The 16,957-nt window shown below is 42.0% G+C and overlaps 1 protein-coding gene across 1 annotated transcript; it reads right to left on the bottom strand.

Moving 5' to 3' along the window:
- Window positions 1-5,251: 5,251 nt before the first annotated feature.
- LOC120715275 (ras-related protein Rab-11A) lies at window positions 5,252-16,732 on the bottom strand. The gene is made up of 5 exons (XM_040002167.1): window positions 16,546-16,732; window positions 11,030-11,225; window positions 10,362-10,555; window positions 9,945-10,025; window positions 5,252-7,738 (listed from the first exon to the last, which is right to left on the bottom strand). The coding sequence occupies exons 1-5, from the start codon at window positions 16,583-16,585 to the stop codon at window positions 7,602-7,604; spliced, it is 648 nt and encodes a 215-aa protein (XP_039858101.1). The 5' UTR covers window positions 16,586-16,732; the 3' UTR covers window positions 5,252-7,601.
- Window positions 16,733-16,957: the final 225 nt, after the last annotated feature.

Raw genomic sequence — 16,957 nt, 5'->3', positions numbered from 1 at the left:
TGGGAGGCAGAGCCTTCAGTTTTCAGGCCCCTCTTCTGTGGAACCAGCTTCCAGTTTGGATTCAGGAGACAGACACTATCTCTACTTTCAAGATTAGGCTTCAAACTTTCCTTTTTGCTAAAGCATATAGTTAGGGCTGGACCAGGTGACCCTGAATCCTCCCTTAGTTATGCTGCAATAGACGTAGGCTGCCAGGGGATTCCCATGATGCACTGAGTTTTTCCTTTCCAGTCACCTTTCTCACTCACTATGTGTTAACAGACCTCTCTGCACTGAATCATATCTGTTATTAACCTCTGTCTCTCTTCCACAGCATGTCTTTATCCTGTCTTCCTTCTCTCACCCCAACCAATCACAGCAGATGGCCCCGCCCCTCCCTGAGCCTGGTTCTGCCGGAGGTTTCTTCCTGTTAAAAGGGAGTTTTTCCTTCCCACTGTCGCCAAAGTGCTGCTCATAGGGGGTCATATGATTGTTGGGTTTTTCTCTGTATCTATGAAGCGCCTTGAGGCAACTTGTGATTTGGTGCTATATAAATAAAATTGAATTGAATTGAATTGAATATCAAAATGTTCAGGCTGATACATGTTGACAATTGACATTATCACAGAATGCGAGTGCCCAAAGTGAAAGAGCTAAGGTCCAGGGGATGATGAGCTACTTCCCTATATGTTGCAGCTTGATATATAATAATTAATATGCAAACGAATAAGTAACTAAAGCTTTAAAATAAAGGTAAGATTTTATAATGTGACACTATTAAGCATTACTAAGGTAAATGCTTAACCCTTTCATTCATGAATTATGACAACCTCAATCAGGATTTTTTTCTTAAGTATTTTTATTCAGGCATGAAAAGATTAATAAAAATACTTAAGAAAAAATCCTGAATGAGGTTGTCATAATTCATGCATGACAGAGTTAAATAACAGTAATTACAATGAAACACGTGTATAGGAATTTCTTTTATTTATGTATTGATCACATTATTTTATTGTATAATGCCTTGGTGCCACTGGATTGTAGCATGTCTCACACTCACAGTAAGACAGATGGTGGGGGTCTAGTAAGGAAGTTTGTTCCTTTCGTTTCTGAACAGCCAAAACGAGTGGAAGGGGTAAGGGAGGTAACTCTTAGTTTATCCTTGCCCATCTGCTCCTATTGTGCCCAAGGTCAGAATCTATCATGCCGCCCTATCCTCCTTCACCCTATGCCTCCAAGTTTGGCAATTTATGGGTCAGATTGAAATATGTTGGAGAAGGAGAACTTCCCACTAGAGATTATGTTGCGGAGGAATTGCTTTTTCGGTCCTCTTGGGTGAATCCTCGGGACATTTACTCTTTCATCTCTCTCCCAAACAGAAGGGACTTTGAACTGTGTGTTTTTCCAGGAAGCTCCTCTCGATGTTTCATGGAGATTGTTGCTTCAAACTCTGGCCAACCAAAATGGAAAGAGTGGACGGTAGAATCATCTCTTCAAATTGAAATGACCACCCTTGTGGTCAAATTCTGGACAGGAAGAATCCCTGATCATGACATCGACTTATATTTGAAAAGATATCGTGAGGTGTTACATCCACCTATTAAACCGAGGGACAAATTATGGGGTTCGGAAGTTTAAAGTTTGTCTTCGGAGAGATGAAGATGGACATTTCATCCATATCCCCAATTCCATCTCTCTGGGCCCGTACAATGGTCGCGTTATCTATCCAAGCGGCTAGATGCTTTATTTGCCAGGCTTCTGATCATCAAGTAAAAGAATGTCCCACAATCAAGTGCTGGAAATGCGGAAATCTGGGACATAAAGCTAAAATATGTCAAAATGAAAGTGAATTTGTGGTCAAAAAGGACATACTTTTTTCACATGTCCGAGATCATATAAAACATATAATTTTATTTTTGTATTTCAAGATCACAATAATCTTCCAATTTAGAACTACAAGTTTAAAAAGAACTAACACAAATAAAATACACTTCAGTTAAATAGTTATAATTTTTTTCCAAACCACTTGGAGCCGCAGTATGAAGACTAAAGAGCTGCATGTGAATCCGGAGCCGCGGGTTGCCGACCCCAGCCCTAGACAAAGCGATTCTGTTAACTAAGGTGTAGGTCTATTAGGTTATGTTGTGGTGATCCTCGGGTTGGGGGATGGATACTGGAGTGCAAAAGTAAAACCAATGGAAAATGGACAAGAAAAGTTCAAAGCCATCAGGTGCTCAGTTTAGAAAAAAGAGAAAAAAGAAGAGAAACGAGCAAAAGATGCAGGTAAGCAGACGTGTCATTGGATAATGGCAGGTCATCCTGAAACAATCAGAATCATATTATGATTACTTTATGAATCCCTAAGGAAAGGATGTGGGTCACAGTTTCTCCAAGAAGAAATGGTGAAAAATAGTAACAGACTAAACTCCAAACAATACATTATGTTACAGATTTTACACATTTAAGAAATAGCACTGATATATACAGATCAGTCAATTATAAACATCAAGGATTAACAGAGGTGATTATAAATAAATATCAAGAAAATTGAGAAGAATATTACAGAGCAGAAAAGAGCGTGTGCAAAAAGGGTGAAACTGTTGCAGTGTTTACAGTGTGTTAGATGGAGGAGTTGTACAGGGAGATGACCACAGACAGGAATGACTTCCTGTGTCGGTCAGTGGTGCGTTTTGGTGACCTCAGTCTCTCACTGATCGTGCTCCTGTGACTAGCCAGCATGTCATGGAGTGGGTGGGAGGTGTTATCCAACATTGTCTTTATCTTGGACAACATCTGCCTCTCAGACACCACCCTAACCAGCTCCATCCCCACAACATTACTGGCCCTCTGGATCAGTTAATTTAGCCTGTTGGCATCTGTGACCCTCGACCTGCTGCCCCAGCATGCAACAGCATAGAGGATGGCACTGACCACAACAGATACAACAAGATAACATCAGTTAGTAGGGACAGTGAAAACTTCCGTTTACATTCGTTAGCCACTTGGCTATGATAGTAAACAGTAGACACTGATGTAGCTTATTGAATCTTTTGGACTGTGTTCAGCACAATATTAATTAGTCATTGTCAGTTGATTTGTCCTGTTCTCATTGTATGACCAATTATGACGGCTGTTTGGTAGCCGTTTGCATACTATGCATACTCTCTCTCTCTTCATATATGTGTGTGTGTTTCTCTGGTGAAATTCAGTGTGGTTCCGACAACAGTTTTGTGTTAATGTGCAATCCTTAATATGTAATATGCGCGCCAGAGGGAGTGTTCGCCCAGGGCGCCAAACAGGCTAGGACCGCCACTGGTATGGAGTGACCCATGTCCAATGTAGTGGTTTATGTGCAAGTATGCCATCAACACTGACACAAGTGCAAGAAAACAACCTTTGAATAGCCGTCCACTGTCGTGACCGCTATGCGTGAAAGGGTTAATGCTGTGCTAAAGGCTAAATACTTCACTCTTCATCAAACAAGTCTCAGCTATCTTCACAACAGAAAAATAACGCAGACAAGCCTCCTTTGTTAGTGGATGGGACTGGGGTCAAACTAAAACATTATTCATTATTTTTGGTTTAATTAGTCTCCTTTCCTTAGTTTACTACTAACTTAATACTTCAGTGGTCATTTCCATGGAATTTTAAAATCTCTAACCTGTAAAACTGGGATGTTACTGTATTGAATAAATACCAACATTTAATGGCCATAAGAAAAATAAACTCGTCCCAGGACAGGGATGAGTTCGTGCCCCAAGTCAAGGAGTTTAAGTATCTCGGGGTCTTGTTCAGGAGTGACGGGAGAAGGGAGCGGGTCGGTGCTGCGGCTGCAGGGATGCGGACGCTGTACCGGTCTGTTGTGGTGAAGAGAGAGCTGAGTGTAAAAGCCAAGCTCTCAATTTCCCAGTCGAGCTACGTCACCACCTTCACCTATGGTCACGAGCAGTGGGTAGGGACCGGAAAAACGAGACTGCGGATACAAGCGCCGGAAATGAGCTTCCTCCAAAGCGTAGCTGGTGTCTCCCTTACAGATAGGGTGAGGGGTTTGGACATCCGGGCGGAGCTCAGAGTAGAGCTCCTCCACATCGAAAGAAGCCAGTTGAGGTGGTTCGGGCATCTGACAAGGATGCCTCCTGGGCGCCTCCTGGTCGAGGTGTTCCGGGCATGTCTCACCAGGAGGCCCCGGGGCAGACCCAGGACACGCTGGAGAGAGAGATCATATTATTACTCTGACCCTACATTACAGTATTCTGTTTGCATCTGGAAATAAATATTTTTATGTTCTGTATCTCTTTGTGCTTTGTCTGTGTCATTTTTCTATTGAGAAAATAACTGTACTTTCAATTTCATTTATAAATGCTTTATAAAGCAAAAACAGACGGCTGTTTTACTGCCAAAACAGCTGTGACCCATCAAGTCATGGAGTCCACCGGACCCTTGAAGATATGCTGTGGTATCTGGCACCAAGACGTTAGCAACAGATTCTTTAAGTTGCCAGGTAGAGCCTCCATGTATTGGACTTCCTTATCCAGAAAATCTGAAAGTTGCTTAACTGGACTGAATTTGTCTTTTTTGTTTCGTAGCAAGATGCATTATCCTGCTGAAAGATGCCGAAGCCATGAAGAATCACACTGCCTCCGCCGGCTTGCCTTCTTCCCATAGTGCCAGGTGTTCCCCAGGTGTGCGACACACACACACACACCTAGCCATCCATGTGAAGTAAAAGAAAGTGTGATTCATCAGCCCAGGCCTCAATGCTCGGACCATGGTCCAGTCCCGATGCTCGTGTGCCCATCGTTGCCACTTTCTGCAGTGGATATTTCGGCGCAGGCACCCTGACTGGTCTGCGGCTCTGCAGCCCCATACACAAACTGCTGTTTTAAAAAGCTACCAGATAGCAAGGAAACATTGAAACAATGTTTAGTCAATATCAGGCGATGTCATAGAATCAACGTCGAGATCTGACGTCAGTATACTGACCACTGGCTGGCAACACAAGAGCTTCAGTTTGGAAGCCCAGTCATGTAGCTGATGACCTAGGCTCAAAGGTCACACAGATCTAACCATCACAATGTGGCCATCGTCAAACCCGCTCAAATTCTTGTGCTTGCCCATTTTTCCTGTTTCTAACGTAACTCTGAGGGAAAAATGTTCACTGACACTATGATGAGATGATCAGTAGTATTCACGTCACCTGTCAGTGGCCATAATGTTATACCTGACGGCAGTAAGACTTTACAGTACAATAAAAAGAAAGTAAAATCCAGAAAGCTTTTTGACCGGTGCGCTTTATTAAGATGAATTGATAACTTAAGATATAGACACAATTGTACAATTTATCAATCTGTACAGAACAAAACCGTTCATTTTGACCCGTTCTCATATTTAACACTCCAAATTCATTGAAATGACATAATTTCTCACTTATGTGTTTACACTGAAATTACAGTCAGTTATAGAATTCAATAGTTAAAAAAAGAAAGAAATCAAAACACATATTTAAAAAAACAAAGAAACACACACACATACACACACACAGGGAAAAATGAAGACAACAAAGGTACATGAAACAAGAAATCATATTGTCAGAAGAAAGAAATTGCTTTGTCCACAGATTTCCTGCTGTCAAGTCTGGAGAGGCCCAGTGGACAGTGCCGTCTGTTCGATAAAACGCCATTGGCACGGCCAGCTAAAGCTCACACATTCTGGAGTTACCCATTTACCCTCTGCTGCTAGACACATACACCAAGTTCGGGCTTTGTATATGTCTGCGATAACCTGAAATTTCAGCTTGAAGGCTTTTAGCAGGAGCCTGCCAGTTAGCAGATTAAACTGAGCTAACTCGTTAAGCATGTTGTATTAGTTAGCCAAGCCTAACCAACCATCAAGATTTCATAAACGGTAATGACAATGTTAGCTACATAAGGCGATACAATGTGGAGGTGCAGTCGTACACAAAGCCATGCATTGTGTTGAAGTCAGAGGCAGCTTGGTGTGCGTAGGCTTTATGTGACAGGGGCAACATGGCTGTCCTCCTCCTCGAGAGACACACAAAGCTTGGTTAATGAGGAGGCGGACACAACGGTGAGCCGTTAGTGAGTGTATGAGAAGCGGTCTCCACAGGTCGAGGAGGCATTCGTAAGTTGGCCAGAAGCTTAAGCCGCTGATTTTTGTTGTTTGCCAGAGGAGCAACTTCACACTAAATTAGGTTCGGTTCAGACTCCACGTCACTTTTTGGTTCTTAAACAGACCCGGTGTCCCAAACTGGCAAAAGAGGTCCAAATTTTGTATGTGCAGCAAAAGCCTAATCCTAAATAAGTAAGCATGTTTACTAGATCAGCTCTTACACTTAAGTGCATGATTTATTAAGCAAATCAAACCTCGAAAAACATCTTCCTACTTTCTCAGTGTGTCTTAACTACAGTACTGTGGTTACATGCAAAGCAGAATTGGCTAGACAACAGGAAACTTCACATTATAAGATTACTGACTATAATAGGAATGTCATACAAGACTGCTATCAGCTACTTTACTCACACTTCTTTTTCCTTCACTTGCTATAGAAGTCGCATTAGAGGAAAAAACCCAAACAGCCATGTGCTAGTTTCTGCATAGTGGTCAAATATGTTGGAAATTAATGCATGTTTTCTTAATGCTGAGCAAAAAAGCCTGCTAGATTTATTCTGTATTCAGTCCCGTTCAACGTGAGCATGAGTAACTCGGTATGCAGCCACTTAAAATAGAACATGATGATTCAAATGCACAGGCTTCCTGTTCAGGGTTCCTAAAATGATGATAGTGTTCCACATTTAGTCCAGTTCAAGTCAACCACCTGGACGTCAGAGGTCCATCTTCGGCATGCTGTCACGAACCCGTCACCTGCTGCAAATGCAGTGACGATGCCGACAAAGTTTACCAGGCTGCGCGCCACATGCTAGCTATACTCCCCTGGCCTTTCCACTAACTGAAGCTCAACAAATGTAAAAGAGTCCGGCGTCATATTCACAGAAATCACATCAAACAGCATGACACTACCGGAGCAAACGTCCGTGTGCTCGATACATCCACGTAGTTTCCAAAACAGTACATTGCACTAAAGAGGAGGTGAGGGGCGCTAAAATAACAGAGGCAAAGCTTTCAATTCAGATTTAGTAGCAGATATATGATACAAGACATTAAAAAAGGTGGAGAAATCAACTGGAGCACTGAGCTTGAGAAGAAGAAAACAAATCACATTCATATATTAAGACATTTTTGTGACATGTCAGCGCATCTGCAGTAATGAAATCTAACGTGATATGAAATGCCTGCTGCTTGCTGTCCTGCAGTAGTCTAAAGACAACGGGGCTCTGCTTAGGGAGGGCCGCCCCACATGGGTTCATCCTAAACTGGGATAATATTTACCGGGGGAAGGGAAAGAATAGGGTTAGCAGGAGGAGGTAGGTGCAGAGATCAGGTCACGGCTTCGAAGCTGCGGCTCATTCCCCACACGCCAAACAGTATGTCGAGGCAGTCTATTATCCGAGGGCGGGGCTTAAGGTTGATGGGGATCGAGGGAGGAAAGGAGAGGGAGAAATGGGGGAATTGGGGGGAGAGATAGTAGCGGATGTGAGGCTGGGCTAGATGTTCTGACAGCACTGCATCTTTGGTTTGTTCTCAGTGGGCTGCACCTGGATATTAACCACGTTGTTGCTGGGAGACATGTCGCTCTCCTGGCGCTCCGACATCTGCTTCTGGGAGACGATACGGTAAATCTCTGATGGGAGGATGAGGAGGAGAAGAGAAGTGATGCGTCAAGTTAATAGATGATAGACATGTGACAAAACAAATTATTCTTATGGAAGGAGTGTAATTCCTCCATGCAGCTGACTAACAGGAAGCATGGCAGCCAAATGTAAAACAATGGCCGACTTTTCTCATCATGTAAGTCAGGGGTGTCAAACTCAAATACACAGTGGGCCAAAATTCAAAACTGGAACAAAGTCGCGGGCTAACGTTAATATTTATTGAAATATATTTATTCCTCCAGATATAAGAATGAATCTTTTCTTATGGACTCAAATAGGTTTTACTGAAAAACTGAATATGGAACAAGCAAAGCTTAATACTAAACAATATATATATTAGCTGTATAATACCAGTAGGCCAGCTCTAATAGTAATTTGGTGTGGCTTTGTGGGCCAAATGTAATTAGGCTGCGGGCCAAATTTGGCCCGCGGGCCAGAGTTTGACACCTATGATGTAAGTCATTACTACAACTATCACTGAAAGAGACTTTTTTAAAAACTTTCATAGCATCCCGTAAGTGTCTAGCTGAAAATCAATCAAGCTTTAAATGTTGGCTCCGCCTCTTCCAAGTACTGTCGTCCTGTGACCAGGATGTAGATCACGCCTACTTTCTGGTCATCACACAGTGTTATCTAACAAATACCGTGCATGCATTTTATTCCCCAGTGTTACATGTTATTAAAAACACTGTGCAAATATGTTCCTGCAGAAAAGTAGTTAGCTGCAACCTGCAGATCTGGGGAGAATTACAAGGCAAACATTAAACAGAAGGCGAAACAGTATTTAATCAGAGCAAACCAACTGTGATTGGATTCTAGCAGAGAGCACTGAGTGTCATTGTGCTCGGTACTCTATGGAGAGAAAAAATCTAAAACCCGAGTATCACGTTTGTTGTTTACTTTAAGTACAATTACACATTTAAAGTATGAACACAACCAAAGAGCAATCTCCAATGGAAAACTGCAGTTACTCTAACGGCCACTGGAAGCTGAGGCCAAAAGAGAGTCAGTACCCATCAAATCTAAATTAAAGTGCTCAACTTTTCAACAGAAATATGTTTAGAGTAGGGTTGGGCGAATATATCGCCGATTGTTTTTAAACAGGCGATTTATTTATTTGTCTGCCCATCAGTAAGTTTGCTAATAATGATGGCGCTAATAGAAGCAGTCAACAGAAGAAAAAAAACAGCGCTGTTTTAACATCACCCTCTTTCATCTGCGAGCAAATGCCCCCTCCTCAGAGTGCGCCCAGATGCTCGTCGATGGAGCTGCAGAAGCGGGCGATAGCCTAGCATACTCAGCGGATGGTGGACACGTACATGCTCATGCAAGTTAGTCTGAGTACTTTGCTCACACTATACGTCTGCACACGTGACACGCTGCTTTGGTTACATCCTTACGCTTACCTCTTTCATCCCAAATTGGTGACTTTATATTTTTTTAGTGCTGTCAGCGTTAACACGCCGTCACCATGACTAATGCGATTTACAATTAACGTATCTGCAGCGCAGATTGACTCAAAATCCCTGAAATGTCTCTGTCAACGGATTTCGGCAGTTTGTCCAAAGTTTGTTCAGTCTGCGCTCCGGATGGGTTGAGCTCGTTAAAAATTTTAATCCCGTTAACGTGATGACCGCGTTAATGCCGACAGGCCTAATTTTTGGGGGGAAAATCAGTTTGCAAATCAGTCTGTGCATGATTACATTGCTCGGCCCATCAAAAAGTCTGCGCATGCGTTAATATATCGCCCATCAGCGATTATTGGACTGATGATTGTCGGTTGGAAAATTTTTACATATCGCCCAACCCTAGTTTACAGTCTGACACACACACACACACACACACACACACACACACACACACTAAAACAAAATATTTGCCTGGATAATCCCCATAAAAACTGTAAACAACCCACTATGACATAAAGTGAGTCCAGAAAGGCTGTGGGGTCAACTCTGTTTACTCCCAGCAGCAGAAGTTCACTTGGCACCAAACTTCCTCACACTGCGACCGGCCTCATAAAAGTGACAGCTCTTGATAACAAAGACACCTGTTCAACTGGGCAGCATTCCCTCAGATATCAGTGGCCAACAGTGTGTTAGTTGATGGGCATTTTTTGCCTTATGGTGACCTGTGAAAGGTACAGGAGTCTAAAGGTGCACACACATCACACACCTGTCAGAATGGTCTGGAAGGCCGTCTCTACATTGGTGGAGTCCAAAGCCGATGTCTCCAGAAAAGATAAGCCATTCTTCTCTGCAGGGCAAAGCGGAACAATCGTAATGAACAGATCACATATGCAGCATTTTCACAAACAATGAGTCAGTCTGAGCCATTACACAGGTTTATCTGAATGTGTGCACCACACACAGTTACACAGAATTACTTCACTGTGTAGCACAGCAAATGAAAGATCTTATTACTAGTATCACTAATGCATTGATCCTCAGAGCATAGTTCCAATATTTAGAATTTTTATAAGATTTCAGGCTCTAGAATTGCCATTTAGGGTATTCTATCATGAGATTTCTGTGTAATTGCGATACTTAATAGACACTTTATTCCACAGGGTAACAGAAAAGGATGTCTCACCAGCAAAAGCCCGGGCCTCATCAGTGGGAACAGCCCTGAGGTGGCGCAGGTCACTCTTGTTGCCCACCAGCATGATAACAATGTTGCTGTCAGCGTGATCCCTCAGCTCCTTCAGCCAGCGCTCCACGTTCTCATAAGTTAAATGTTTGGCAATGTCATAGACCAGGAGAGCACCAACGGCCCCACGGTAGTATCTGCATCAGAGCCATGTGCACATGGACACACTCGTTATCACACTGTCGCAGTGAGAGCTGAAACAAACCTGAACACTGTGTGTGCAGGTGCTGAGGGGTATGTTGGAGGGCTGTGGTTTATTATTCGGTCAATATTAGCTATGGTCATGATTTTCCAACAACTGAACAGTCATTGAACTACATCAGCCCACAACACATCATTTCCTCAAGAAACTGTCAGCTCAACTTATTGACTTTGTTTTGGGGTTTTTTGAGTAAAAAAATATTAATACTCCAGGAAATTTACTTGGTTTGTGAGAGTGGAGAACTGTGGATGTTTTTTGGATAACAATTTTCCCTTGAAATATCCAACTCATGTGATGGAATTATTACATAAGTAACACTGGTGGTTATTAACTTAATAAAATAAATTCACTGATATATAACAAGAGATCTAGACGTGAAACCTCCTCTGGCAGTCGCTGTTATACTCACGCTGAGGTTATGGCTCGGTAACGCTCCTGACCCGCTGTGTCCCATATCTGGGCCTTCACCGTCTTGCCATCCACCTGGATACTCCGCGTGGCAAACTCCACTCCAATGGTGCTCTTGCTCTCCAGGTTGAACTCATTGCGGGTGAAGCGGGACAACAGGTTACTCTTTCCCACACCCGAATCTCCAATAAGGACCACTGAATCACACAATGGAGAAAATGCAACGTAACTGAATCTGGGCAGGAAAACAGTAAAATGATACCGGTATAAAAGATGGTCAATATAAAGTCCACAGAACTTATTCCATCCATGTTTTTATATATACACACACACACACACACACACACACACACACACACACACACACAGTGGTCCCTCGCTATAACGCGGTTGGCTGTAGACTAGGGATGGGTACCGGTGTCCGGTGCCATGATGGCACCGGTTCTGACATAAACAGTAGTAACCAGACCGAAAAACAGCGCACATTTCGGTGCTTTATTTCGGTGCTTTTTTTCCTGAGCTGTGACACACTTTAGATTCTAGCCAATCATTTTACGTTTCCGAGGATAGTAGGCGGGTCCAGGTACGTACGTTCTTTTAGAGCAGAGCTACAGATTAAAAATGCCCAAGGCGAAGCGGTCAGAAGTCTGGCTGTACTTCACAGCAAAAGATGCAAACTCAGCAGCCTGCAACAAGTGCTTTAAGCTGATACTGTGATACTGTGATACTGTCAAAGGAGGTAACACCTCAAATCCGATGAAACACCTGGCGACGCATAGCTTTTTTTTAAAAGCCGAGAAATGCGCCGTATTTGATAGCTTGCTGCGAGACCTCACACCGAGCGCATCTACTGCGGGTGTGGTGCCTGTTATCGGACCCGGAGTTAGCAACATCCCCCAAAAACCCGAAGAGGAGAGTCCTGGCCCCTAGCCCTGCCAGTGTAGCAGAAATGATGAGGATGATGATGCAGCAGCAGCCGTTCTTCTCTGCGTGAGTAGCTTCATGTTGTTCGTGTGTAATTTACGTTGAGTAGGCTAACCACGTTATTACATTAATGCATGTAAGGTGAACTAGCAAACATCATCATAGCTACATGCGGCTGTCTTCTTGTTTGATGGCAGATACTCCCTTCACCCTGGCCAAAAAGGCTAAAATGACCAAAGAAAAAGTGGAAAACAGTTAAACATGAGAGGTTTTTGGACAAAGTTTGTGTTTTTTCCATTGTTTAAGCACTTCTTCAGCCAAGAGTGATACCATATATGCCCCATAGCTGCAGAAAAGGCTAACATTGTTATCTTTTTACAAAAAACAGCTGAACATGAGAGGTTTTTGGACCAATTGTGTGTTCTCCATTCTTTAAGCACCGGTTTGAGCACCGTTTAAGCACCGGCACCGTTTCAAAAGTACCGGTTTGGCACTGGTATCGGATAAAACCTAAATGATACCCATCCCTACTGTAGACCATTGTCAATCAATCTCGTGCTGTGCCTCCTGTACAGTACAGAATGTGTTCAGTGGCTGGCAGTGTAACTCTGAAATGCTGCACTGTATGTTTGTACGTTTTCTCCCCAACAAACAACAATGTTGACAAAACGTCGTCACCTTTGGTTTGAACTTTGAGAGTTTAAACAAGAGAGAAAAGTGTGAAAATGTTCACGCCTGTCTGAGAAAAGTGTATTAAGTGTGTAGTGAGGGGTTTCACCGCCTTAAAACATCTATAATAACTGATAATAACTAAAAATAAAGTTGGCTACTTCGCGGATTTCACCTATCATGGGTTATTTTTAGAACTTAACTCCCGCGATAAACGAGGGAGCGCTGTGTGTGTGTGTATATATACACACACACACACACACACACACACACACACACACACACACACACACAGGTATATAAACCAACAATGAAATAACTAATCTAAATCTTATATACAGAAAATACAGGATTACAGAAATGAAATGAATACCACAGAATGTACATAAGGTGCAGTTGCAGTCTAGCAGTGTGAAAGTTCAACTGTTTAGGAGGGAGATGGTGAAGAAACAGTTACACTGTTAAACTGTACTTATTTAAAATAAACAATATACGTAATGTTGCAGTACATGTTTGACTTCTGTTACAAAAGAAATAACATTTAAGTCAAAATGAACCTTATATTTTTCACTTTAAAATGAAACCTTTCCCAGCAATAATTGTAATGCAGCCTCTGGATAAAATAACACAATCATCAGAAATATTCCTGGAGCTCATCTCATCAGCTAAACACAGCTCATAGCCAATAATTACACTTCTGTAAAAACTAGAGCTGCGATAAAACTATTTGATATTTGGGTTTTAATTCATTACCTTAAATTACACAATGTAACCTTTTCTAAAAGTCTTTAAATTGCTAGGCCTAACTTAGCATTACTACTCTTGTGTGATATTCTTTAGTAATATCCACGCCTAACATCATATCCATTTTCTACAAACTAGTTAGCATCAGTGTTTTCTGGTGATGCGGGTAGGATTAGAGCCTACTCCAGCAGAAATCTGACAATAAGCAAGTCCACTACAGATACACACAAATTCAAAAAAAACATCTGCAGCTGTTCATTTTCAGTCTTTGGGAGCACGATAGGCCCACATAGATTAGAAAAACAACAATTTTCAAAAAGCCTAGCCATGTTTCTATTGTAAGAGAACAAAGCGATTCGTGTTTTATGAAATTCTGGGATGTTATGAAGATGTTTTCCCACTGCAGGGCCTTTATGGTGGCCTTCACCGTTAATCATGTTCCAACCACAGGAACATAAAAGAAAAATGCAACGACTGTTGGGTAGGTACTTTGGACTGATCCCAGACATGTGCACATATATAACCTCACACAATATGTTCAGTTTAAAGCGCTCTAATGTGCAGCCGTCACCTTAGAAGTCATAATAATGTTTTGAGTAGCACAGGCAGCAATCTTGGGGATCCTTTTCTACCCAAAAGAAGAATCATAACCTACAAAACACCCATTTTTATGTGAGCATGCACAGATCCTGAAGCAGAAAGCCCGGTGTAACAGAGAAAGCTGATAATCAACTCTGTGATTCCCGTTATCTTCAATAGGGAAAGGTATGAGGTCACCCGCCTGAAAACTTCAATGAGGTTTTGTTGAACAAGCAAAGGCAGAGAAAGCCTGTCTGTCTTGAACTTTGTTAGTATCATCATACTGCAACGAATACAGAAAAAACAACTCATAAAGCGTGTTAATAATTTTGTGACAGCTTCAACTGGGACCTGAAAAGCACACAGCAGGATAAGGCAAATTTTATAAACAGGAATGTGACAGCAAAATGAGGAGAGTGGTGGGATCCCAAATATCTAAAGTGAATTTTGCCATATGTGAAAGTCTGCTGTTTATCTCAGAGGTTGTTGGTTGTTCAAAGAAGCCACTAAATCTTTAAAAAATAAAATAAAGAACTGTCCTGTTGGCCTATCACAGAAACTAGTGTGGGTACAAATATATAACTTAGCACAGAAAGTAATGAAATTAGTGTTCGGTTCATTATTTCTTTGTTGGAAGAATGTTGCCTGGCAATAAATCTTAAACCATTAAAGAACCTGTTTATTTCCCCTTAAGTGCTGCCTGATGGTGAAAGGAAAACAGAGTTGTGGGTTAAGTAACAAAGGTGAGTATGTGGGTTACACCAATAACAACTTGCCAAAACTTCCAATGCCAACGTCAGACATATTCTGCTGCTGACTCGTTATTCATTTATTGGATTGGAAGTGTGAAGAAACAAGACACACCAGCAATTTCACAATTTATTCATTTAACAGAGACTTCAGTAGCATGTGGAAGAACCAAACAGCCACGACAGCCTCATCTTCTCCTCATGCTTGGTCACACACTGCTGTGGGATTGCATCCTATTCTTCAACCAATATTTATTACAAGGCAGCCAGTGTGGCTGTGTTGGTTACTGTGGCAGGACTAGCACCCTCCATGCTGATGCCACAAGCATTCAGCTGTGTTGACATCAGGACTGCTGGCAGGTCATTCCATGCTCTCCACACCTATATTCTGGATTTAGTCTCTGATAACCTCCACTCTGTGTGGGTTAAGCGTCTTGGAGGACAGAGATTGTTCCCAGACTGTGGAGATATGGATTGCCACTGGTTACAGAAACTCATCTTGATATCTAGCTCCACTGAGATTACCAGTGATGAGAAGCTTTGTTTTTTTCACTGAGGAAGATGCTGCTCTTCACCATCACACTGCCTCCACCAAAAGCTTTCACCGTATCGGTGCATAAATCAGCACAGGGTTCTCCACATCCTCTCCATACTCTGACACTTGACACTATGAGCCAACTGCAGTAAGCACAATCTGGACTCATTGCTGAACGTAACATTCCTATACACATTCAGGGTTCAATTGCACCCATTATCAACACTAAATGAAACTAACAGTGAAGGGCAGTCATGGCAGGCCTCCTAACACACCTTGTGCAGTCTGTTCCAGGTTGTCTGGTTACAAAACCATAAGAAATATTGTCCTCCAAACTTTGATTGCAAACCTGTATGAGACTGAGTACTGCACTGACAGTGTGTTTGTGATGTTGTCTTGTTGGGACACCAACTGCACAGCCTGTCTCTGATATCCACCCTGATATGGGACCTGGCCTTCAATTTGGAGATGGCACTAGGACTCACTCAAAAATAATGCTGAAACTTAGTCTTGCAAAACACCAACTTGAAGTTGCCCTATGACATGGATCTCATCCAGATCAGTCAAACATGTTGACTGATCAGGTTCATGCGCTGCTAATCAGACATCAGATTGTCCATACCTGGCGTACCAGAAGCTCAAAACAAGAGTTGATAGTTGTTTGACATTGGCATAGTTCTTCATGGGTGCAACCCAAACATGCGATACCATTTAAGGAGTAATAGAAAGGCATTCCAACAGTACAAGACTTATTACCAAGAAGCATTGTTATGACACAAAAATAGTAAACCAAACACAATCTTCCTGACTTTTTAAGCAAATTTTACACATTCACAGTAATAAAAATACTTTAAAAATAACATAATGGCGAAAAGAATGATTTGGGTCATTTTTAAAATTGTGGTCACGTGTTCATGAAGCAGCTGTTAACGCATTCTTTCCAATCCTCACACAAGTTTCTGTAGCTTGTCAAGCTCGACCTAAGATAACGTGATAACGGTTAACGCTAGGCGTGTCCGCGCCTACCATCAACAAGCTAACAGTAGCTAACAGCTAATGTTCTTTTCTTTTCAGACGCCCCATCACTTCAATACACCGTACGTAAAGAAAATAGCACTATAACGCCAACCCTCAAGTGAAGGCCGTTTAGAGGTATACACCCTCAAATCAATTTCCCTACAATTTCCTGAAAGCTCGGTGAAAATCAACCACAGCACAAAGGTTGACGCTGGCTTGGTTAGCCTGACAGCTGACCAGCTGGCCTGTTTAGCTTATCGGCTAAAAGCTACGACACTAACGAGAAATTCACATTTTTACCTTTGAATAAATAATCGTATTCATCGTCTCTAGTCCCCATCGTCTTATTGAGATTGAATATTTAGTCCAAGATATGCTTCGTTTCAAAGCAAATACGGCAATCTGCAGTATTTTACTCTTCCAACGGGAATGTGTTTGGGAGCCGTACTTCCGTATTTTCTTCTTCTCATTCGCTGCCGCAGAAAAACGACATAATTCTGACATCAGACATCTAGTGGTCAAAAAATATACTTCCCAACTATCAACTTTTCCTTTAGGGCCGATATATGGAAGTAAATACGTTGCAAAATGCGAGAGCTGTCAAAAAAAAAGAGATAATGTGTAAAAAAATTTAAACTTTCACTTGCGTTTTAAATGTATAGTTACAGAGAAAATATACATAAATGTGTAGATTAATGTTTGCAATTCAGTT

The sequence above is a fragment of the Simochromis diagramma genome, unplaced genomic scaffold, assembly GCF_900408965.1.
Source record: "Simochromis diagramma unplaced genomic scaffold, fSimDia1.1 OVJJ01000430.1, whole genome shotgun sequence".
Lineage (NCBI taxonomy): Eukaryota > Metazoa > Chordata > Actinopteri > Cichliformes > Cichlidae > Simochromis > Simochromis diagramma.
This window is presented reverse-complemented; position numbering and strand designations above follow the sequence as displayed.